We start from the raw sequence: 26293 nt of genomic DNA, 5'->3' as shown, positions 1-26293 counted from the left end.
ATCATAATCGCCAACGTAAAAATACAAATTGCCGATGCAAGCGATAGATGTATAAACGTTATAATATATTAGTAATTATAATACTATATTAGCTGTAATATTCAACGGCTTGATTCTCGATCAACTGCCTTTTGATCTCCGAAGCATTCAACTCGTTAACCGCTGTCTGTTTTTGTAACTCCGCCCGTTCTAATTCGATATTCAATGTTCTCTGCTTGAACTCATGTTCCTTACGAATTATCTCAGACATCGACGTCGTCCTCTGAGCAGATTCATCCTGATCACCGTCAACCCTATCGTTTGTTTTCTTCACGCTCGAAGAGGGCATATCTTCTGTTCGGAAACAGACGAAATCACACTAAATCAATACCCTTCTTTCTGTTTGCCTTACGTATAATGAAATGCCAATAACATTTCCTGTACGACATTCTCCATCTTTCAAGATATATTCGCAATACTTCAAGCTTCCCGTTGTTTTACTTTTTAAGCAAAGTTATGTTACATAAAATGGAGATATATATCTATATTACATGTACGCGTGAATTTAAATACAAATGAAATAGATTTTCATTTGAAACCCTCCAATATCAAAAACACGCTCGAAAACGTGTAATCGTCCTTCACACGCTCGATCGATCGTCATCGTTTCTAATCAAATCAATAAAACAAGTAAAACTCCACAAACGCCTAACCGTCTTAGCAAACTATTTCTATTCTGCCTTGTTCTTTCGTTCTCCTTCATTGTTCTCTCATTCTGGTGATATCCTTGTCCGTAGAGAATCTTCGACGGAAAGCGGAGTGCATCGTTGCCAAGCAAAAGTTTTCATAGCGGTTTTCATAGCGATCTTATTCTCGATCGCATTAACTTACGCCTTAATCAATGAAAACAAAACGTCTGTTTCTTCCGGGGACCAGTTCTGTGTCATCTCTCGTCTCTTTAAACACACAGTGGTCGAATTCGAACACATCTTCGTCTGATTTTGACTTTATAACTGGCGCCGAAGTTTCTAATGGAAATTGATTGCTCGTTTAGTAGGCGACTTAATGGATCTCAATCGAATTCCACGATAGAGAAACGCACGCCTGTCAACTCACGTCGCGATTAGGTGACATTTCGCTCGTTCATTTGTTTAAACGCTGGTTTAACGCAGTCAGTTGTTTTACCGACGTCTACATGAGTATTATGTAAAGACTGATTGCCACGTGCCAAGTTCTTTTTTATTTTTAACGATTCTTTCTACCATCAGATTCCATCGGTGGGCTTCTTCATTTTTTTGGAAACCTTTTCAATAACTACGTTTTATCGATTTTATAGAAACTCGAAGGTTTATGATTACTCGAAGGTTTTGGTAATTTGTAAACAAACAAGTGTTAGATTTTAATATTTTATCTTTCCTATTTATTTATTTGTTTATTTTTCATTTCTTTTTATAGTTTGTATGTATATGTCAAGGGGATAATAGTTTCGGTAATTTGTAAAGTGTTCATATTTTATCTCTCGTGTTTATTCAGAATTGATTGCTCATTTCATGGTCGAATGAATTAATTTGTTGCCGCTAATTTAACACTAATTTATTTCCAATAAAAATCTATATTCCGCATAATTAAATTCTATCTGCTCAAGAATATAATCGGAAATAGGACGTGAATCAAAATAAGCTAATAAACATTCTTTTGAGCAAAACAGTCCTAATAAATCGAGTTTCATAGCATTGTAGATTTCCGAATATCCAATAAACGCGAATATAGTGGCGAAATATCATGGATCCAAAAGAAGCTAAAATATTCCACATTACGAAACTTAACATTCGATAAGTCTAATAAATTACTGGAATATCGACTCCTTGGTAGATCGTAAACGAGACCAAAATATCCCACAAAGATCGTTACAACTAGCCAACCTCTAAATCACGCTACAGAATCCGCAATCTTCAAAGATTTCCTCTTTCAACCCCCAACCACGATTTGTGCGATTGGAAGATTTACGACGCGCTGCGTCCAATCTGAAAAAATGCCTAAAAATGAAAAAATTCCTACGACTAAATTCTCTTAGAGGATCTTGAGATCTTGAAAAACTGTCTTTTTCAACCCCCCTTTTCAACACGATTTTGAGAGCCGTTAAAACAGGTCAAATGATATAACAAACGAATTATCGCCTCTACTATACTAAAAGAATTAATGATTAAATTCGCGTTCGTGGAATTACCCAATGCAGTTGTACGTCCAGTTAAATCGGAACTAAGGGATGACTAAACGTCAGCCATTTTGGCACGGTACTAGCTAGGCGCTCGATATTAACAAATCCTCGATTCCCAGCCGGGGTGAAAGCGACGAACGAGAAACAGAGACGAGGTGAGCCAGGAACGAATAGGGGATGGATAGAAAGGGCAAGGGAGATGGGGATGATAGAGGGTGGAAGAGAGATCCGCGCAACGCAAACATTGTTTCGTTTCATTTCGCGATCCGTCGCGGAATCATATTGCGCCGATCCCAATATTTCCATCGTTTTATTGCGATTGCGGTCGTTCCTCCGCCGATTTTGAACTTTCCTTCAGTTACGTTTCTGCCCTGTCGTTTTTCGATCGCGCGATCATTGTTTCCATCGATCCTCGCGTCTCCATGCTGTTCTTCTTGCATCGTTTTAAGGAACAGGGCGAAGGAATTGATGAGAAAGGTTTGGAGAAGTTGGTTCGTAGATTCGATCAGGTCTTGGGGTCTAAGTCTTGTTTCTTTTGTTTTCTCTCTTAAAGAAAAATGTGGGAGGAAGAATGGAAAGGGGCTGCAAGAGATTGATTTGTAATTTCGGTAGATTCTTGTAATCCAGGTTATTACTTTCGTTCACTTCTTTTCAAGAATGTCTTCTTACAAAGAATTTAACAAGCTTCTTTAAGAGAAGGGCGAAAGAAAGGCCGAAAATAATTTTGAAAAGATTCGTTCGTATTTTTCACTGATTCTTGGAATCCAACGTGTTACTTTTGCTTTTGTCTTTTTGTGTTGTAGAGGAAAGAGTGAGAAAAAGGGTGCTTAGTAACAGTGGTTGTGCTTAGTAACAGTGGTTACTGCATGATTGTTGCGGATTTATAGAGATATTTAAGTTGTGAAAACGATAAATTACTGAGCATGCAAGAACAAGAAACTAAAAGGGTTGATTTATAATTTCGATCGATCTTCACAATTGATGGTGTTACTTCTGTTTTCCCCCTTTTAAAGAGAAATCCGAGAGAAGTTTGAAAGGGCTGATTTATAGTTTGAAATTTTATAATTATTGTTATTGTGTGGGACAGAGTTATGAGCGAAGAGATTGATATTTGTATGATATTATTTGAAGGTTGTATGACTAATTCACAAAAATTTTGAACGTATAGGAATAATGAAATACTAGGAAAGATAAAAAAACAAGACACTGCGAATGATCATGTTACGGAGGATAAAAAGAAAAAGAAAGTATCGCAGAATTATTAAGTAGAAGATTAATAATTATGATTTATATTTGTATCGATTCATTTGTTTCTTCTCTCATTAACTATTCAGGATTGTCGTGTGCAATTCACGATATCTTTGACATTCGATATCATAAAACCAAATAGCACTCAAAACTGTTAATCACGCGGACGTTAACAGACGTTTTCACAGACAGGACGCTTTTTCCCCGTGACAGTATTTTATTTGAAATATTTTTTATTACTACACGGATGCATACATGCAGGAAGTTGAAACATTAGTTTATCCACGTGTATGTTTCATATTTTGATTCGTTTTTTATCCCATACATAAAATCGTTTACAGAGGTTTCTTCTTTTATTAGGAAATTTGTATTTCGGAAATGAAATGTGAAATAACTTTTCAAATTTCTCAATTTTGTCACCGTTTAATTTACATGATTATTTTTCAACCCTTTAGAAAACAAACGACTTACTTTCATTTTACTTTCGTATTCATTACAAAGAAATAACAGAAATAATCGTACATCCTGAAGCAGATTCCAAAGTAGAGTGTGGATAATTATAAATTTCAAAATGAATTTAAAGAAAATATAATATTTGTAAAATCGGAATTTTTCAATCTTCAATATATGAATTTGATCAGCGTAGCTTGCAAGCAGATCAAATATGTGCACGCTAGTCGAACGCATAAATGGGAGGGCTCTTACCAACTAAAAATTGAAACGTTTATCAGATATGGAATCAATACTCGTCCAACAGATTGCTTCATTAAACCGTTCAGTGTATTTTAACATTTCTGCAAACTTTTCTCTTTTTAGATACACATGTAAATATGTAGACAACGATATGTCGGGTTCACATGTATGAATAAACAAACTGCAACGTGGCTTCATTAAATATACAACAGTATGCATCAACTCCTCATTTTCAGACTTGCTGTCTATAAATCATTATAACATCGTTTCACAGTGAATAAAGCCTTGTTGTAAATTACAATCAATGAACGATGTTAAGAAAATAATTTTAAATGTTCTACAATATAACAAAAAAGCGACACAAAGGCTTTCAATTATTTCTTATTATTATTTATTCGTTCGTGATCCAGAATGTTACTATCTAGATAAACTGATCTTGATGAATCTATATTCATAAAGACAAGTTAGGGGAACATTTCTTTATGTAGATAAATTACAGATCAGCTTGATCTATTTATCAATAATATGATTTTCCTACTACTATACATAATTAATAATTATGATTTGTATTTGAAACTATATTAGAAATAAATTTGTATATAGAACTATACTATCAACACCCATTTTTAATTTTCAAGACCCAAGTCAGGTTTACCAAATATTATTTCTAATTTACAAAAAAAAAACATTACTATTTGATACACTACCATTTTATATCTTTGAAAACCCTAGAACCCTTGTAATAACAGATTTTTAAAAATTCCCACCAACTATTATTCTTAATCTATTCAACAGGAAATTCTATCTCACCAATTATCATTTGCAAGAAAAGAAGTAATATTATTTTACTCGCTGTTATTTTTAATTGTAACAAAAATTATTTTCAATTCGCGAAAAATATTTTACCTTAACAATTATCATTTTTGATTTTCAAAAGAAAGGAACATAAAACATACTAGTCCACGTTTAGTACTAGCACTTGGAATTTTCGCCGCGACACAGCGTCGCGTTACACCAATCTTCTGAATATAAGAAAAAAAAAGAGCGTGTATAAATAAAAGAGCCATTAACCATCCAGCACACCCCATGTAAAGCAGCTTTTAACTCAACGCAAGATCCGCCAATCCGCTGCGGAATGCGTTAAAGCTCCTTTCCGTCGCTAATCCTGTCACTGTTTCCACCAGTGAGTTTGTCGTATCATAGTTCTCGTTGTGTAACGGCCTTCCGTTGCATATAAGACAACACACTCGTCTATTCCTCCACAAAACCATTCGCGATAGTATCGTGTTGTCGCGAACAACATTCACCTCTGGTTACCACAATCCAACCAGCTTCTCTTCAGTCAACCGAAACGCCATAACCAGACCCACGTATATACAAGTTACTCTACACATCTTTCTCGGTATCCCATAACTTCCCATAAAAACCACCATACACTTATAACGTTCGTTGCTGGTGAACTTAAAAAGAAGCGTTGTACATTACATTAAAACGATAATATTTCAAGTTATATTACATGCAACATTGTTTCAATAATAGCTGGAGATTATTTAAGATGAGTGATTTTTGCAATCACTTCTTTCTGTGTGAAGGCGATATGTAATGGTGGTTTTGTGTCTGTCGATGGGTTTTCACAATCTATTGGGCTTTAAATTAATTGGAATTGTTGATAGAGCTTGTGGTTACGTTAGGTTTGAGTATTTTATGAGTTTGTTGATTAGTATACATACAGTGGATAATTCGTGAGTGAATCGATGGATGCCTGTGGATCTATTTATTATAGTGATTCAGCGGGATGATTTTCTACGATACGGTTAGAGTGAGTATACGTATACCTTGAAATGAGATTTAATTCGATGGATAAATAAATGATAACTGTATTGTCAAAGTTGTCTTTTCTTCGTTCTGGAATTTAAATGTTTAAAGATTTAATTAGTGATCGTTAATTAAACTCTTTGCAGTCCGAAACTTTTTAAGGCCAAGAATTTTAGTTGAAAAGGGAAGAGTTCGAGGGAAGAGTGTGGAATGTTCGTAAATTTATTTACACGATGGTCTCCTTCTTTCTTTTCTATTTTTTATCGCTGAAAGTAATGCAGGAAATAATTTTCACGTTATCACCGTGGTGCTAGTAGCGTTGGTTAACACTCAAAGGGTTAGGTCCTTTGATTAACCAATGCAGGGGCATGTTAAACTGTTCACACATTCACTTACTCCATCCAGTACATAATCCATTTAATCCTTTCCTTTAGAACGCGATTCTCCATAAATAAATCAGACGCGATGAACACAATTTCCTAAAATAACGCACCGCTTACAAAAATATTGCTTTCGGAAATGTACCAAATATCGAAGCGGATTTTACTCTTTCATCTCTTTCTGTAGAATCTATTATCTTATCAATGCAAGGTAAACAGAAGTAGTAGCGAACAGGAGAAAATGTTTATTAATGAGAGATGCTACCAAGGTCTACCAATTTATTGCTTACAATTAGAAATTATACACGCATGCTCGATACACTTTTAGAGCCAATTTTCTTACGAAAACAAGTTGTTGTATTTAAATACATTTTATTCTTCATTTTCAATTTATTTTTTCTTGTACCACACTTCACAGGCCACTGTATATTTTACTTTAGTTTATTTTAATTTAGGAGCCTGCTTTTTTGATAAGATGCGAATGTTTAATGTTGGAGCGACTAATAGACCACCGAGTCTGGATATTTGTATCTGTTCTTTTCCTGTGAAAGTAATAGCCGGGCTTTATTTTATGTGTGTTTCTTCTGAATTTATGTAAGGAACATCTAACAATAAGTACGATTGTACAAACTTATATAAGTATAAACAACAACTAGTTGGCTCGATATGACGACACACAAGCTGGACTTGTGTTTTATGTAATCGAATCTGACCTATAGGCACTTTAATGAGACGCTGTTAGTGGAAAGGTTCATTACTTGTAACGACGATCCTTGAATAACCACAAGCTCATCACTCTAAGAAACTATTTATATCTTCTTCCTCGTCGATTTCCTCGCATTCCATACCCTCCGATTCGCTGTAATTTCGAATAATTACGATTGATCATTTCGAACACGCCAGCGATATCCATTTTCTAAACACGAAAATCGCATTGGAAGTTGAATGAACGTTACATCGATTTCGTTTCTATCCCTTCGTTCGTTCGGTTTTTGCTAGTTTCCTGGATTTTCCTAACTACGCTCGGGATTTCAAATTTTCGATTCATGGCTTCCAATTCGAGACGGTTGTCTGAAAATGTTGGTGGTAATTTTGGTAAATCAATTTTCTTAAGAAAGGAAAGGAGAATGTTAGATCTATTAAATAGCTTCCGTCTATTTAGGAAAACTTTCGGACAACATTTTTCATTGCAGTGGATTTTATTCGTATTTCTATTCGTTTAATTTTATTAATATTTAGATTTTTTCTTTTAACAAACAGTGAAAATGAACAAAGCAACGCATAATTGAAAAAATACCTAAGGAAAAATATATATTCATTATATAAACATGATTGGGATTGATCTATTTTTCCAGATGACACGCAGTCTGGGATATCCAACGTTGCAGTCGAGTATACGAAAAGATTTGTGTCTGACTTGGAGGAACATTTCATATACGGTTGAGAGGAAGGTCAATGGCGGTAGTCTTCGAGCAATTTTCGGTCTGCAGCACACAGAATTCATTCGACTGCTCAATGGAGGTATAACTTCTACTAAAAAGATCAAGGAAATAATACTGAATATATATAATCCGTAACTATATTCTCTGGTGCTTTTATAATCCAAAAATTATTAATTCTCTGATTTACTTCTAGTCAGTGGTATAGTTAATTCAGGAATGTTGATGGCGATTATGGGACCAAGGTAATCATCGTGAAATTTCTTGTAACCCTGGAATACTAAATAAATTACAAATTATTAATTTACATAAAAACACCGATATGTGGCGAATATAAGATATACAGATAACTATAGACATACTCATAGGACATTCAATTCTCGTCATATGCTCTGCAGATCATTTTCAAATGGAAATATCATTTACATTTGCGATTCATTTTCGACTTCTCCATCTTCTATATTCGTCTTTTTAAATTTACCACTTGTATAGTTACGTACACTTATTTTTATTTTTATTTCACTGCTCTAACAGTATATCTATGTATGATATATTAGGTCGAGTCACAGTTTGTTCACGTTTATTTAACAAAATGTGAAAAAATCTATCTAATCAAGAAGTAACTCTACAGATACGTACGTATCTTCATTCACATAGGCGTATTTTTAAGTTCCAGTGATTTGTATAACATTTTCCCAAATCCATACGAATTTGTTACCCAATAAACTATTATGTATTAATATTATTTTGTTATTTGTTACGATTGATATTTAGATACTTATACAGGGTGTATCATAACATGTGAGACCTACCTCAGGCATAGACAGACACAAAAATAATGGAAAAAGTTCACTCGAACATGTACTACATCTGATCTTGTGCCAAAGTTACCTCAAGGTTTCAACCTAACTACAGCCTTCACAGAAGGTTATAGCTACGATTCTCGGTCTGTATGTAAGCTTAGTGCTGTTGTATCAAAGAATTTCGCAATCTTTCAAAAATTCCAGGTGTATGTCAAACAATACAAACCGAGGGTAGCCCTGCTGTGAAGATAAACACTGTACGGATTATTGAAACACAAAGATGACTATAAATTTGAAACAAAATAAGACAGAACACATGTTCACATGAACTTCTTTTTCATCGTTTTTGTGCCCTCTGTCAACTCTTGAAGTGGATACCACACGTTACGATACACCCTGTATATTGAAGATTGCCAGCTCTAGTGTTAACGCACTCACCTGAATCTTTTTATCCAACCTATACAACCCAATAAAACGTCCAGCCCCATAAAAAAGTTGTTTACTATCCTCTTAACTGTGTGATAATCAGTAAACTTTACGGATCATTAAATTTTTAATCAGCTCGTTGTTAGCAGCATATCTTCACATGCAAAATTTACGGATTACAGATGTTGCTGCCGTTAAACTTGCCGTATTAAGATTTTAACGTTCGTTTCTACGCTCTTTATCCCCGGCTTGGAGAACAGTTTGCTGATGTGTTTAATATTACAGTCTGCACCGTGAGGAGGAAGGCAGAGACGGAAATAAAATTGGATGTTCAGAGCATGGCTGATGAAAATTACGAGTGCTTAGTATTCCGGGGTTAATTGTTCCCAACGCGGGGATGGAACGTTCTTCTCCCTCACTGAAAAGAACTTGTCGTTTTTGCAGCGGCGCTGGGAAAACTACGTTACTCGCGACGATCAGCCGCCGTGTGAAAGGTTCATAAGTTTATCTTCCTCCATTTTTCACGATTTAATCCGCCGCGGTCAGAATGAAACGGTATCGTTAATAGTAGAACTACCAACGAATGAAATTTGTGCCAAAAAAGATCGAAATGAAAGGTACCTATATGAAAAAATACGGCAAAAGTTTCAAATCATGTTCTTTGGCGTGCTTATATGTATGTTACACTTATAACTATTCTGTTAATTTTCATTATTAATTCGAGATGGCCTGATAATTAACGATAGCAATAGTGATTTTCTTTATTTTAATAGATTTTTGATAAAATAATTTATTAAGGTAATAGAAGAATCTAATCTGATCAGATGTTTTCTAAAAACAAAATCTGTTTCTAATGTTACCTTAATAGCTAAATTTTGATATTGTTTTATATTTTGCATAATTCGATTTCTAACTTTATCAGGGAAACCTAATCAATTTTTTATATATTACAATAAGTATATTAATAAAATCAATAATACAATATTACAAAGTTTCTAGACCTTCGTTGCAGAAAATTTTTTCCCTTTTCTTTGAAACTTCTTTCAATCTACTTTGAGTAGTTTGCAAATGATTTACATTTAAATATATTTTCACTGATATAGATAGAAATAAAAAGAGAAATATCCTCTGTCCTTTTACTATTTTTGATATCAAAACGAGCAGATCACTGACCAGTGTGCATTTTTAATCGATAGGAGAAGCGACAGGTGATGTTCTGTTAAATGGCAAGCCTATCGATACCGACCAAATGATAAGGATATCTGGATTCGTTCCACAAATGGACCTGGCCATCGAATCGCTGACAATCCTAGAGCACATGGAATTCATGGTTCGTTCAATTACATTGCTCTAATTTACTTCAATCTTTCTATATTCGATCAAGTCTCTATTTCCTCCTAAAAAATGTCTAAAATTTAGAGTTTTACGATGTTTCTTATTATCTATATTAATAAGTAACATTTTTCAAAATTACATGATTTTGATACCTTAGAATTAAACGGTTATGGACTTACAGAGTTACAGAACTATAAAACTATAGAATTATAGAATTAAAAAAACATTTCTCCTGATATGACTTAATAACAAATAAATATCGGTCCACCAGATGAAAATATGAATTTATTTTTTAATAATCTACATATGCAAACGCGAAATAAATTTTTTCATTAGTTTCCCGAATTCTTATTCCTTAAATTATATATATCTTCCTTGCAACAAGAAATTTATCAAAGTACCAAGAAACGAAATGAAAAATAGTGGATATACTATAACTATCATAACGTCGTTGAAAGCATTTGTTTCATATATATTTTATCGTCGATGATAGATATCATGAATCGTTCTTGATTAATCATACTCGTTTCAATGGACGGCGGCAATCGATCTCTACTAACACCGATCGAATAATGGTTACCCAGTAGCTAGTAAAAGTTTATGGGGCAGTTCACGGTACAATGAACAGAATAATCGTTCGATAAACTCGCGTCGATTGGCAGTTAGCGGTTTTAAATAATTGCCTTTTACTCGCCATCAGTTTGTCAAGCTCGTAATCGAGATCGATAAACCGACTGATATCAGTACAGATTATTTGTCTTACGTAACGAGAAGGAATTATGTGTTTCGATAGATCAATTCTTAAATCGAATGAAACATAATGGAACGGTGATCTCTTTGTGAAACACCTGCTTTTATACTTTGTCCGATGTTTGATTGAAAATATTTATTGGGAATGGCTTATCATCGGTAGATATCAAATTGTAATGTAAGCCTTTCAGAGCCGATTTCTTCATAATCCATAAGAAAGATTATTTTTTGTTAATTATTACTTAGAAAAAATATTATTTAATATGTAACAGAAAATTGTGCGTGTAGACTGCACGTGTTTATGTAATTTCATATTTTTAACTTTCCAATTTTCAAGTTTCCAATTTTCCATCTATGTATAAACGTTTCTCGTCCCTTTTGTGATGCTTATGATTCGGATTTGTACTATGACATTCATGGTTTTTATTTTTTACATCTTTCACGATATTTATGGCTTTTACCATTGTTTTGTGATTTACACGATTTTTATGTTTCTTATGGCTTTCATAATTTGTATGTTTCTCTATTCTCTGATTTGCGTGACTTTTATCTTTATTACGACTTGCATGATTCTTATGATTCTTATTCTATTAATTTTATTTTAACTTCCGTGATCTCCATATTATTCACGATCTTCGTAATCGTTATACGCAGTATGATTTCCATGTCCATCATAATTTATAATCTCGCCTCAATAATACGACGCTGAATTTCAAGCATCCAATCTGAAATCTGTTAAAAATCAATCTCGTATCTTTCATCAAAGAACTACTCTTCAAAGGCTTATTTCGCGTTTAAGCGAAACCGAATCTCATTTCAAACTTTCGCTGAAAACGCTTTTCCAATGCGCATCTGACCGTCGACGTTGTGTAATTCGCTTAAACGTCGAATGATTGGGTTCCGCAGCCATTAAAACTTGGCGATTGTTCTTGATTTGATCAAGGCGTGCATGAAAATGGACAGGAGGCTGGGGGCCAACGTCAGAAGGCAACGCATAATGGTGCTGCTTGGTGAACTTGGACTAGGAAAATGTATCACCACAAAATTATCTGCCCTTTCTGGCGGAGAGAGGAAACGCGTCACCCTGGCTGTTCAAGTAAGATCTTGAAACATTTTTCTTAAATAAAAATATATATATACAAGATCTTCAACTATTTTTCATAATTTGTGCTTTAATTACACATGTTTTCGAATTTTGAAATTTTAAATACCGATAGATTTTGTCGTTTTATTTATAAAAATACATATCTTATGAGATACTATAACAATGATAATATTTATTTATTTTGACCCATAATTTCCTTCATACGAGATACACATAGAGTAGAAAATCTTTCTAGTTGCTCACTGAACCGAGTATTCTCTTCTGCGACGAGCCAACAACAGGGTTGGATAGTTATGGGGCGATGACTGTGGTGAAGACGTTGAGGGACGTCGCGGCCAGTGGAAGGATAGTCATATGCACGTTGCATCAACCTGCTTCCGGTTTGTTAGACATCTTTCATGAAGTTCTGCTACTTTCCAGCGGCAGGGTCGCTTTTCAAGGTTCTTCTACCGACGCAATGAAATTCTTTGATAGGTTTGATTATTTATTTATTTAGATACCTGCTCAACGCTTCGTTTCATTTTTAATCAGATCTTGAGATAAATAAGGAATTACCTGTAATTCTATTTTATATTATTATTTACATTATCTATAGTATTTATAGGATCAGTATCAATATGTGGAGCTATTTATTATTGATATCAGAAGGTTTATTTCAATTAAAATTGTGTATTCTTTTCAAAATTCAAGGATAACTTCACTCGACCTAAGATCAATTTAAAGTTGATTTAAATCAGAGTTATTAGCCGATAATTTCTGATGGAAATTTTGCTATTTAGAACAGTATTCTTTCATTTGTTTCATATAAAATTTACGGTCATTCTAATATTTCGACGATACGATTTGAATAATTTGTGAATGTTACGAACGGTGTCATAAAATGTCAAATGGCTACTTTCAGAGATGGCTTTTGCTTTGAAGAGCTTATATATTGGCCGACATCGAAGCTGAGTAAAAGGATTTTTACGTCAAATATACTTAAGTATTCCGGACCTTTTAAAAGAAATTGATATCCAGCTATTTTTGAATGACGTGACTCGTTTAGAAACGTACGTGTTTTCTTTGCGCGTACCAAACAGTAATCGTTCTATAATGTTTTTGCACAAGATTTACAAATTTAGATTCACGTGTACAAGATTCCAAAGAATTCAAACTCCTTACCATTCAACCAATACATAGTTCACGCACTGTTTCACAAAAATGGAATGCAACTTTCAGCTTGGACCTACGTTGTCCTCCAACTTTCAACAGCGCTGAGTTCTTCGTTTCTCAACTATCCATCGTCCGTGGCAGGGAAGCTGAAAGTTATAGAAAGGTACTGTAAACAAAATCTTTTGAAGAATTTTCAACGACGTGAATGATTTAGACAAACATGATGATACTTAGCAAAAAATTAAATGTTATAGCCTAGTGTATTTCAATCTTTGTGGCTCTCAGGGCGAAATATATAAAACTCATGGGGTAAAATATATATTAAGTATATCAGATACATCAAATTTTGTCAACGTGTTAACAAACGAAAAAAAAAGAATAAAGAAAAGAGAAACGGAAACAAAACTTTCTGGACAAACTCGATGATCCTGCATAGGTAAATTGGATATGCGATCAGTACGAGAAATCGAAACACAGCCAGAAGGTGTCGAAACTGATCGACTACTCCTGCTTCATGGATTCCGGTGAGCTACCAGCAATATTCTCACAGATCTCCTTGTCTCCGAAAGATTTCAAAAAAGCACGTACACTGACGCAGCTTCGCTGGCTCACGTGGCGAACTTACGTCGATTACAAGAGGAACTCAGCCTCTCTTCTCTTGCGATTCACAACGTACATGGTGAGACATTGGACTGTGTCCTACAACAAGCTTTTCCTTTGACCACGATAAGCTGTCTGATCCCCTTTCGCCTTCTTTCTCCGCCTTTGTGCTTTAATCGTTCCCTTATCGTAGCCACATGGTCATTGTTTCGTGTGTTTCAGAATTTCAGATGGTAGTGGATTAAATTCCAAGTTGTCGGGAAATTTGAAGGGAAAAGATGGGAGATGAGATAGTTCGAAGTCAGATAGTTAGAGACGAATGTTGCATTCACACGATGTTTCACGTACACATAATTTTCTTCTTTTTTTCCTTTCAGTTAATTTATATTATCTCTGTTTCTTCTTTTTCCCAATCAATTTATGTTATTTCGATTTTCGATTCTAGGTTTATGAAAAGGAATTCGAAGGAATTTGATTTTACATTTTGTTTCTTTTACCGATACCCTGCAATTTTATAATGTTCGATCAAGATAGATTATTGCGATTCCTTGAATCCTATTTTCAATTAAACCTTTTCACAATTATTATATCTTGATGAATATATACACAATTTTACTAAGTTGAAATTTAGAATACCATCTAGTCCATATAATTTAACATTCCTCTAGATAAATTAAATTGTCTTGATCTTCTTTGAAACTTCCCTCATTTCTAATAAATTTTTGTACTGAATATACCATAACTTTCTCTTTTTATGCCTTCTTCTTTCGAAATTCCAATTTTTCCAAAAACATTAACTGTACTAACTGTACTAACACCATGTAAATATTTTCTCCTTGCTATTTATATCGCTTCTTATTGTTAGATTGTGAAATCGTTTGGATACTTTTTAATCGTCTCCTCGGGATAGGCTGACTGTGTAGATTATTTGCTAAAGTAATTGGATGGTTAGATAGCCTGTTTTTGTATCTTTTAACATGGTTTGCGATTACTTTCGAAACCGGTTCTATCTCCAGGTCTTTTCTGAGCTCTTAATTTCTAATGTACCATGGAGCATTGACTATTGTCCGTAGAATGGTTGATTGTAATGCCTCGATCTTCTTGATGCGGCTGTTAGCTGCTGTGCCCTAGAGCTCAATCCTATAAGTTCAGATTGGTCTCACAATTGTTGTACTTTGTAGATTAGAAGTTCGTTTCCCGCATTTATAGTTTTGGATTGCAATATACTTCCTGCTAGGTATACCATGTTTCTTCTTTTGTTTCCAATTTGTTCTACCTTTTGCCGAGTGCGATGCTTCCAAACGAGTCTGCTACCCAAGTGCATTCCCAAGTTCTTAACTGTATCGGTTTTATTGTTCGGTGATATTGCACGGGCTGTCTGTTTCCTTCGAGTGAAAGTTATGTGCTTGCATTTCTCCTCGTTCACTATAATTTGTTACGCTCCTCGAGTCACGATTCCAGTGTAATTAGCTATTTTTCTTGCCATAGTTACAATGATTTTCGATTTCCAACACTGAACCATGAGTCTGATACTTTGCGATTTAGCGTCGATCACTAGCCTCCAAATATTCCCAAAAAAGCAGAATTTACTATCCCTTCTGGTATTTTTAAAATATAATATTCTCAAATTATATAAATTGCCATAAACTCTACTCTGTAATCAATGTTCTTGTCAACTTTACTGTGTCTCTGGCTCGATTCTTCTCCAATCGATCATCCGCTTTCTATTCGGTTTCCCAATTTTCTTAAATTTCATTAAACTCCAAACAATCCAAAAGTCGACAAACGCACGTTTAAAGTTTATAGGATTGCTGATAGCGTTGCCCTATATGAACATCACGGGACAAGCGTTGAATCAGGGTGGCATACAGAATATGCAAGGTCTCCTCTACTTGGTGGTCGTCGAAACTGTATTCACGTTCAATTATGCTGTTTTCTACACATTCCCGCGAGAACTGCCGCTTCTACTGCGTGACATCGCCAGTGGACTGTACGACCCGACGCCGTATTACATGAGCAAGGTTATCGTCCTGGTGAGATAAATTGATTATTAGTAAGTCCTTTACCAGTACCTAAAATTCTATCTAATCTTATTACAATCTCTGTATAGAATATTAATAGATGTGACTCGGCGAAACTACATTTTTCCTAACAACGAAATACGCACAGATGAAATTTAAGGAAATAATATTTAGATGATTTTGTTACAGACATTGAAACTTTTGTGTCCACCTACTTTTGCGTTATAATTATTCTAATTGAAAAACTTTTGATAAAGGTATTCTCATTGATTAAAAAATTAGAAGTGACTAAAAATTGGAAATACATTTAAATCAATGATTATGTTAATTAGTAACATTAACGTCAAGATATTTATTGAATTATTGGATTAGTAAAAAACGTTTTTATTTTGTTTCATTGTCGTTGGAAGTTTTTCTGACCCAAGGAAAATAAGGTTTCGAAGTGATCTATTATTTAATTGTATACTGGTTTTTATGCTTTCGAAATATTACATTTCTGGATGAATAGCAGCGAAATCCAATCTCCAATTTCAATGTACGGATATAGTGGATTCCGTGGAAATTTTCAGATACCCGGGGCGATAATACAGCCATTGCTGTACACGGCTTTCATATTCGCAATCACGGGGCTGAAGGGTGGACTTTTAGGATTCGTTTACTTTGCGCTGCCTGTAGTTGTCTGCGCTGTTTCAGCCTCCGCTCTTGGTGAGGATCTCCCCAATAGAAAAGATAAAACAGAAGAAAGCAAAAATTCTCAACTATTATAGGGATACCATATATTTTTTATTACTAAAACAATGTAACTGAAATTATTGTAAGTCTCAGAGACACAGACAGACAAAGAGAAAATTATTAATTATATTTATTATATAATTGAATGTAGATCGCCGATTTTTATACATTTTTTCTACAAATTGCATACAATACATAGAAATATATAAAATGTTCAGAACGGAACACTCTGTATAATTTTTACCAGATGCAACAAATTTTACAAATATATGAAATTACATAAAAATCAGCTCTCTACGTAGAAGTATGGTAAAGGTAATCTTTGATTCACTGTAGTTTTATAAATTAACCATGGAACAGTAAAATGTAGCGTGAAAGAATCGCAGAAGTTATTCAACAACGAGAGTATTGCATTTTTCATTAAATTATCTCAATTTATTGGCTTCTCCTAGCGTGCAAAGGTGGATATTTTGAGTAGAAACACACAAGAACCGTCTGATTTCTCGACAGGTTTATTTCTATCGGCGTCGTTCCAATCGGTAAACACAGCCTCCCTATTTTCTGTGCCGTTGGACTTCCTTGGCCTGATGTTCTGCGGAATTTATTTGCATCTTGGGTGAGGAGAACGATTACAAACTTCAATTAAATTTAACCTACTCATGGTCGAATGCTCATTCGCGAATAAAAAATTAAATTCCACATTCAATAACACGCAATTTAAAATAGCTTGTTTCTAAGTTCCTAAAATATTTGAAAAATACACTCACGACGATAAAGAATATATATAGATATAAGTTTAATTAAAACGAGCGTGTACAGGTTCGATGCGTTCCCTTACAAATATTTTTCAGCTATCTGGCGCCTGGTATCGCGTGGCTCAAATATCTATCCCAGTTCTATTATGGCCTAGAGGCGGTTTCCTTGACGCAATGGCCTCTAATCGATCACATAAGTACGTAATTAGCTGTTGAAATTAATCACATTTGTCTTCATATTTTATTCCATTACATGTATCGTTCTACGCTCTAAGGAAATTAAACGGGAAGAAGGTGTTTCGTTATTTTAAATTGCTTTTCACAAATTGTATCATTCATGCGAGAAAATACTTGAAATAAAAGTTGCTAGGTTTTTAGTTTTCTTAATCTTCTATCGAAGTTTGAAGTCCTTTCTAACTTTCTTCAATCTTTAGTAGGATTGTAAATTCTTCTTTATTTTCTTTTCTTTATTTTTTAAAGGAAGATATAATACAATATCTAACTCTGCGATTGGTATAACAAGTACAAATATTATACAAATATTGCTTAATATTATCGAGCATTAATTACAAGATCAAAAATTAAAAATTGTGAAATAAAATTGCAGAATATAAATAAAATCAGAAAACGTTCTTCCACGCTTTTCACATAAGAATCTTTCATGTCAAAGACTGTTCGCCGGATCCGGAAGAGCCGTGTGTCTCCAGCGGACGAGAAGTTTTGGAGAAGTACGGCTACTTACCAAACCATTACACCATGGATATAATCGGTCTCTTGGTCATTTTTGGGATTTGCCATTTCGCTGGCTTTCTGGTAATCAGACACAGAAGTCGCAAGGAACCTGTCTATTAAATTAATTTCCAGTTGTTAATTAAGTTAATCTCTAATTTCATTCACTTTCTCAATCCATTTTACAACTTTTCTTTCTAAAAAAAAAAAAGATCTAAAAAAAATCAATGCACAAATGTTTCCTTACTATCGTTGTTTTTCAATTTGTAAACTTAAATACTTTGTTATCTCGGATCGATCGACGTAATCACCTCTGATCTCATTAAATTAACAATTCACAGATTCTCGATATTAACGCTAATATCAATAGATATTTAGGGAATACAAGGAATACACAGATAATATTAAGTTATACGAGTAGCTTTAAGTAAGTTGATATGTATTATATGCTAGTTATAAATTATTTTATGTAAACGAACGATGGAATTGTTATTCACAAAAATGTTTTAATTTTCCTCCTCCTTTGTAGACCAAAGTATCCAAGAATATTCATTGCGATTGTTAAGGATAGAAGACCACTGAAATCCCAGATGAGATTTGTCTTCTCGAATCCATATTCCGATAGCACTTGTTCTCCATTTTGTAGACAAGGAAAGTCACTGGATGCTAGACATTCTGAAAGAAAGTTGGTCGAATTGAATTAATAATTAATTATATTTAAATCGTTGTAAGGTAAATTACACGTATTAAATTTTTTCCGAATCGAAATTTTAATCGATTTATCCGAAAGTCATTAGTTTTTTAAATAGATTATTAGATTTGCGATCTGTCGAAGTAAAACACGGTCGCATAATAATTTTGACTTTACAACATTAGCCGGAGAAACTTTATTAACTCGTCTAATTAATGTCTCACGTTTATTACTTTATTTAGAGTTTATTTAATTAATATGCTGGAATTATTTGTAAGAATTCTAAAATCCATTAATTTTACGATTAAATACTTTTATTTTTGTGAAACTAAAATTTATATTCAACCAAAATGTAAAAAGAAAAGACAGCAAAAAAGTAGAACTGATATTGGAGCTAGATTAAGGTTTTTACTGAACCATGTGAAAAACTGGATTCAATTTTCATCAGATTGATATCTCTGGCTTCAAATCAAGAATGGGGTCCTCCCAAGAAAATTTCCAAAACTGATCTTCTACGTTTGCGAATGATTTTCCGACTGGTACTCGAGAGATCGACAGAAGTTGGTGCAATCTATTTAAGAAATCATTGTGCTCACCAATGTCCTCTATTCGTGACCAATAAATTATGGAAAGAGCTTCGTTCAGGTAAAAGAATATCGAGAAATATTTAAAACACGTCAGATACTTGGGCAGCGACCTGAAACCGTCAAAGACCCATTACTTTTATAGCCTGTTGACCCGTGAAGAAAATACAGCTCATTTCCGATCTGCTTCTAAAATATTTATGGTCTAGTTAAATTCAAACATTGCACTCGAGTAGATTTTACATTTTTAAATAACGTTTCTCCAATATGCTTTAAATAAGGAAGTTAAACAAAAGATATAAATCTTATGTATAAAATTTGAGTGTCATTCTCTCTTTATTCTATTTAATTTTGAGCCATTATATTCTCAAAGTTCAAAAATGTGTATTTTCCTTTCAGAAGTTTGTGTTTCTTTATTCTCTTTCATTTCTGTGTCACTTTACTCTCAATATATTGTGTCTTCTATTTTTTTTTAATTCCTAAAGGCAATATTGACAATGTCTGAGTGATATTTTTCTCATCTCATTCAATTTTAAGCGTACCAGCCATTTATTTCACGCAATTTCTTTATTTTCTATGTCTTTTCATTTCTTTTCATATTTTCTATTGTGCTTCTCATTCCGTTTAATTTTCATTGTTATCTCGATAAAATTTGAGCGGTATTTTCTTCGTTTCAGTCAAAGTTTGAGCATTACAAGTGTAAACTTTAATTTTTCCTTTCTTCCTTTTTTTTTTTTTTTTTTAATCTTGAACTTTAAATACCCTATACTTCCGATTAATTAAAGTTATAGCTATCTAATTAAATAATTCCCAAGAAATAAATACCAAATATTGTTTCAGTGTCGTTTACGAAGCTTTTAATGGCAAAGCTATAATTTGCATTTATTTAAAACATATAATACCTGAGATTGTAGAACATGCCAGCAGTTAATAAGAAGAGCATGTCTATAGGTACCATGATTGACGTAATAACATCGACATTCTCGATCCAAATGGAAAACATTAGACCATACGCTATACTACAAATCGCAGCCACTGATGTGGTGAAGCAGTAAAATAAAAAATTGGACAAATTGATTTGAGCGATCAGGATGAAGTATATAACTGTTGTGAAGAGTATGGCCTTCAGGACTGCTATTGGTATCTGAAAAATATTTTCTTCTTTGTTAGTGACTCAGTTTTAAAGCGTTTTTAATTGATAACAATAGCACAGAAATAATTTCTACTTTTTAGAGAACAAAGTTAAGTGCTGGTAGTTTTAGCTAAATTGAATTTTAAAATGCTGAAACCGACTGAAATGATTCTGCGACATTCCATATTTGTTCCTCTCATAACAACTCCATAACTCTATGAGATTTACATTTGTACGAATATAATTAGGAAAGTGGAACTTGAATAGAAGCTTCATTCAAGTATTAAATATTTTATAGGGTATTATTATTATTTTTAGCATATTACGTGCATTTTTGCATCTTGAAATTTCTCATAAATGTACGAAAATGCGCAATCTAATTATGACTATTATAAAACAGCGCGATGCCAGTTTTCATGTGACAATGTTTCACGTTTACCATCATAAACAGTTGACTATATTTCTTCGAATCACAGAAGCGTACCAGGACGAAGGAAAATAATTTTTATAACATAGTTAATTATGCAGCCAAAGGCAGGATACTGGTTTAAAGCTTGATATACGCGAGTAAATAAAAATTCTCAAAATCTTGACGTTCACGATCAGAAACATTTTAAGGTGCGCTAAAAGTTAGTTGTTTTAACGTTACACTTAGATCTGGTTAGAAAAGTTGAAAGCAAAATCATACTGTTACCAGACCGCAGAACGTGGCGACATAATAGGGGCCGCTGCCATAAACGCCGTCCTCGCGAAGATAAATCAAAAGCTGACTAGGAAATTCGTAAATCACGGAGTAGGCGACCGTGAACGAAATTTCAGAGCTCATCATGTACAACGCGCCTCTCGCGTTCTGCACACCCACCTGCGTGTGCGAATTAATCCCCGTGTAAAAAGTGGCCACCGCCGCCATGGAGAGCTGCGATTAATTTCAATTACAATAATTTTCCTTTTTTCGTAAAATTCGATAGAATTTGGCGAGCAGTCGTCATTATCAATTATTAGTTATTCAAAATAACGAACAAAAGTAAACACATTGATTATCTTATCTAGAACTCTTGACACTCCACAAAATGGAAAATTTTACGCCTCTTCTCTCAAAGGTCGTTTTCATCCCCTAAAATTGTACTACAGCACTAGCAAAGGATAAATTTGTGTCATAAATGAATATCTTCTTTGTACAGACAGTTTTACGATATCTCGCAAACTTTCCAAATTTTCCCAATTTCTAAATTTCTTTCGTTAGTGTACGTGCTTTACAAAAATCCTTATCAACGAATGATTTCTGCCCCAAATTTCCCATTAGTTGCCTTTTGTTCGAAACTTGAGTTAGTGTTTAGCAATGTTGATTACCAATGTTCAAATTTATTGAAATAACTCACGAAATAAGAAAGCCACGAAATCCATCCTTGAAAGATCATCCTGCGACTTTGGACCCATATCCTCCACGTCAACCAAGAAAACTGTATCGCGCATCCAGGCTTTCTAAAAATTATTTCTATTGCAACACAAGGATCTCTTCGTATATTTCAATAAACCATCTTTCTCCTTTTTTTCTGCTTTCCTTTCGAAAATATTTTTTATTACCTCTGCGGTTGGATCTCCAGGTCTTTGCTGTTGGTGATTTTGGGAATCCTCGAGAGAGGAGATTGCGAGAATGCCCGACATATCTTATCGATAAGTTCTTCGGCTGCAGTGTCCTCGCGATTCGGATTTGTCGTGGACGTTTCGGTTTTTCGCCGAGATAAGAGTTTTACGTAGTACTCGGACTCGTCGAAACCAACCGGGCATTCGTAACCTAAACTGTGTTTGTTCCACATTTAGAATTGTATTATCTCAGACGAATTTTAATCGATTTTTCACATAATATTTCGGAGAAATTTTTATTCAATTTTATATAACATTATTTGATCTTTATTTGATTTTATTGAAGTTAGAAGCTAACAATGTTTCTGGAAATTTCAATTAGAATTGGTATTTTCAATTTAATGATTTATTTCAAGTATTCGTAGCTTAGACTGTGTTTCTTTGGCATTTAGAATTTTATTATGCCTTCAGTCAAATTCTACTCGAAATTTCATACAATATATCAGACATTTTTTTTTTTTTTTTTTTGTTTGATATTATGCAGTTTCATTTAAACGTTATTTGATTTTATTGGAAGCAGAATTTAATAATGTTTCAAGTGATTTCAGTCAGAAGAGAATATCTCCGTTTAATTAATTAGTTATTTGAAGCAACTTTGACTTTAATAGTATTTATTTAATTATTCCTGTGGTTAGAGGAAGAAGATTTATCTTTTGTCTTCAAAGGTAGTTGGTATTAATTTTTTGACGGTATGATTTCTGTTCCTTTTTGAAATAGAAAATATCATGGATAGTAAAAGTTATCAGACGTTGATTAGCTACCTGAGGAAAAACTGTGTAGCGTTCTCCAAAGTCCCAAAGTAACCTGTTTTCCCATCAGACAGCAATAACACATGAGAAAAGAGATTGTATACGTCCATTCCTGGTTGATGAATAGTACAAAAGACTATAGATTCGTGGCTTATAGTCGTCAATGTCTCTACCACTTGCTTCGCAGAGAATATGTCCAAACCTAGGATTTAATTATTACGTATAATTACGGAAATTTCCATTAAAATTTTTACATTAAAACATTGAAAATTAATACGAGCAGAAATCCAAAAGTAAAAAAGGGAAAGAAATAAAGCGTAGAGAGGTAGAAAAATAGGGGGAAGCAGTTTTAAATACACGTTAAATAAAACACTATAAAATTCTATGTTCCAGATATACTAGCAAAAAGAAAAAAGAAGAGAAATAAAAAAATGTAGCATTGACGATTAAGAATTAAAAATTTCCAATTATATTCCAATAATATTCAATCAGTCGAAAATATCATAATCATCCATAACGCTACTCTGTTTCACGCACCCTTAAATCGATATCTTCTGTAACTTTCTCTTACCAGTAGTCGGCTCGTCGAGGAAAAGTATCTTTGGCCTGGTAATCAATTCACCAGCCAAGGAAAGTCGTTTCCTCTGTCCACCAGACAAATTCGATATCAACACATCTTTACAATCGATCAGGCCCATCTCCGTTGATAATTTCATTGACAAAAATTTCCTTTGTACACTGTTGACGTTCATCTTCAACGCGTACTGAACAAACCAACCGATTTATCGTGAATTATCTTCGATATAAATAACGATGAGCGCATTTAAGAAAGATGATAAAAATTAATATTTATTCACTTATTATTAAATGCTGAATATTATTTGTAATGTAATAAATTTAATATATAATGAATGATAATATAGACTATGTAATAATCAAATTCGCAATATAATTATCTATAATATTAATTATATAATGCAAACTAATATTTATTTATTTCTCGTAATTTTAGTCGAGTATCATTAATTATCAAAGTAAAGCAACTAATCACCGAGAACAGTAAATATTCTTCCACGGTGAGAGACGTTGGCAGAGCATTGAATTGAGGCAGGTAACTGCATATCTTCGACATGATCATTTGCGAAACGATTTGCCCATTTATTGACACCGATCCAGACGTCGGTTCAATTTTCCCAGCTAGAGCCGCTAAAAGCGTTGTTTTTCCAGCGCCACTGGAAAACAATGATCGTTGCGGTCATTTTTAGGTTTGACATTCTACGACGTTAGTGGTTCGTGTTGATCATTTAATTCGTAATTCTACAGTTTCTTCTCTTATGAAGATAAACCAATTTAATATTTTGAAATTGAGATCTAACACTTACTAGAATGTACAATAAAAAATGTAAATTCTTTCTTGTAAATTTCCTCTGCTCTTATCGATTAATTTCGTATCGATTAAAAAGTAAAAAAGAATTAAATAATTAATTATAATCAACAGTTCTAAGCTTAAGAGTTCACGATGCCTCCTTCTCCAAATTTCAATTTTGTTTGTAATAAATAATTAATTATAATCAACAGTTCTAAGCTTAAGAGTTCACGATTCCTCCTTCTCGAAATTTCATTACATCGAGTACTTTGTTCTTCCTATATTTATTTCTACAGTAACTTTTCTATACCTTGGCCCCATTATAGCAATCAGATTCCCCGTCACAGCATAACCAGACACTATAATCCACACAGATTTCTGTTACTTCACATTTGATAAAAAAAAGTTCCTTAAATAATCGGCAAATCAATCAAAGAAATAGAAATTTCTGTGAACAGGAAAATAATAGACAAATGGAACATTTTCTTTCGATGTCACCTCCTTTCAAGATGGACAAATTTTCTTCGTAACGTCTTCTTCGAAACTTTCTCCATACAATCTTCAAGAAATCTCTTTCCTGGGGGACGCTCACTGTCAAATTATCCCAAACAATTGTATCTGCAACATTTTTCAATTCTTCTAACATTATCAGGTTGGATAGGTCGCGGAAAATCTGTATAGTACGAAGACACGTAACAACTGCAATCAATTTCATGAACTGGTTCGCTTCTTCGTCACGCTTATCATCGTTATCTAACCTGTTCCATGACGAAAATATCTCTTCAATAAATTAAGAATAACGATATCTTCGCATACGTAGAAGGTAGAAGGCAAACTAATTAAGAGATTAAATTTCAGACTGTAATACATACAATGTATCTCTTTATTTTACGCTTCTTTCTCTGCTGTTCTATTGCTACTGTCAGGATTTTCCATTGGTAATAAACATTTCAGCGGGTAAGTAGAAAATGAAGAAAAGTAATTTCAGTAAGTAGAAAATGAAGAAACGAAAATTAGTCACAGTTAACGATTGTCTGTGTTTTATATGTGAGTTTATATATAATAATATCACGATATAATGTGATAATTCTAATAATTTTCAATTGTATTTAAATAACGCAATTAAAATGCTATTTAAACAAGTAGATTCTTCCAAATCTAATTTCACAGTGTTCTATAGACGACAAACTATAATAGATAACAGAATACTAAATAAATAATAAAACGCTAAAGAGTAAAATAGAAAATGAAACATGTACAGAACATTAATTAAATAATGGAATAATAAAACAATAAAATATACAATGGAAAATAGCACGAGTTTGAGGTAGGAAAGAGGTATTAAAAAATTATTAAACAGATTAACTGTCCGTTTGGAAAATGGAAGAAAATTTTCGGACAAAAAATAATGGCAATAAATTATTTCATTTTAAGTTACCGCGTTCTTTGTGTAATAATCTGATCTCTTCTACGTCATTTTAAGAATGTTCTGCTTAATTTTCGACAAACAAAGTCTACGAAGCATCAAATTAAAAGGCACTTCGGACAATGAACAGTTGAAAAAGAGCTCCGGTTCGCTAGTGCCATTTACTCAACAACGTTTGCACGGTACGATGACTATGAAATCGCGAATGAATGACCAAGGAGCAGGAGAGTTTCATCACGAAGAATTGTTCTCTGGTGGCAATCAATCCTGAACAAACTTGAATCTTTTTTTACAAAATTTCTTACGATCAATTTTCCGAGAAACGATACAAGAATTCTTTCTACTGTTTGTCATCTATCAGATTTGATGGTACATGGATTTCTAGTCTCACTGACGATGGAATTGATGCGTCTGTTCGTAGCAAGAACAAGATACCAATATGCGTAATTTATATCGATTTTGTATCCTGATGATGGAAATTAATTTATACACGAGTGACGTAAATTTTTCAATGGGATTTT

At 33.6% G+C, this 26293-nt stretch overlaps 2 protein-coding genes and 1 pseudogene across 10 annotated transcripts; 1 reads left to right on the top strand and 2 right to left on the bottom strand.

Annotated features, from left to right (window-relative positions):
- Positions 1 to 15: 15 nt before the first annotated feature.
- Positions 16 to 2270, bottom strand: LOC126924495 (uncharacterized; annotated as a pseudogene).
- Positions 2271 to 5334: 3064 nt separating this feature from the next.
- On the top strand, positions 5335 to 18658 carry LOC126923806 (protein scarlet-like). 7 transcript variants are annotated; one of them, XM_050737664.1, is made up of 14 exons: positions 5335 to 5508; positions 7689 to 7854; positions 7969 to 8017; positions 9446 to 9495; positions 10198 to 10331; positions 12030 to 12182; positions 12427 to 12665; positions 13410 to 13506; positions 13780 to 14022; positions 15743 to 15976; positions 16534 to 16669; positions 17207 to 17312; positions 17548 to 17648; positions 18122 to 18658. In XM_050737664.1, the coding sequence occupies exons 2-14, from the start codon at positions 7689 to 7691 to the stop codon at positions 18301 to 18303; spliced, it is 1890 nt and encodes a 629-aa protein (XP_050593621.1). In that variant the 5' UTR covers positions 5335 to 5508; the 3' UTR covers positions 18304 to 18658. The 7 variants fall into 7 exon arrangements, with proteins under 7 accessions (XP_050593621.1, XP_050593620.1, XP_050593617.1 ...); XM_050737663.1 differs by having other exon boundaries at positions 5335 to 5540; XM_050737660.1 differs by having other exon boundaries at positions 5335 to 5957.
- Positions 18603 to 25124, bottom strand: LOC126923807 (protein brown-like). 3 transcript variants are annotated; one of them, XM_050737666.1, is made up of 11 exons: positions 24845 to 25122; positions 24657 to 24705; positions 24032 to 24212; positions 23552 to 23744; positions 22993 to 23182; positions 22172 to 22387; positions 21967 to 22069; positions 21276 to 21503; positions 20358 to 20599; positions 19468 to 19568; positions 18603 to 18855 (listed from the first exon to the last, which is right to left on the bottom strand). In XM_050737666.1, the coding sequence occupies exons 1-11, from the start codon at positions 25059 to 25061 to the stop codon at positions 18674 to 18676; spliced, it is 1902 nt and encodes a 633-aa protein (XP_050593623.1). In that variant the 5' UTR covers positions 25062 to 25122; the 3' UTR covers positions 18603 to 18673. The 3 variants fall into 3 exon arrangements, with proteins under 3 accessions (XP_050593623.1, XP_050593624.1, XP_050593625.1); XM_050737667.1 differs by having other exon boundaries at positions 21282 to 21503; positions 24845 to 25121; XM_050737668.1 differs by lacking the exon at positions 21276 to 21503 and having other exon boundaries at positions 24845 to 25124.
- Positions 25125 to 26293: the final 1169 nt, after the last annotated feature.

The sequence above is a fragment of the Bombus affinis genome, chromosome 14 (assembly GCF_024516045.1).
Source record: "Bombus affinis isolate iyBomAffi1 chromosome 14, iyBomAffi1.2, whole genome shotgun sequence".
Lineage (NCBI taxonomy): Eukaryota > Metazoa > Arthropoda > Insecta > Hymenoptera > Apidae > Bombus > Bombus affinis.
This window is presented reverse-complemented; position numbering and strand designations above follow the sequence as displayed.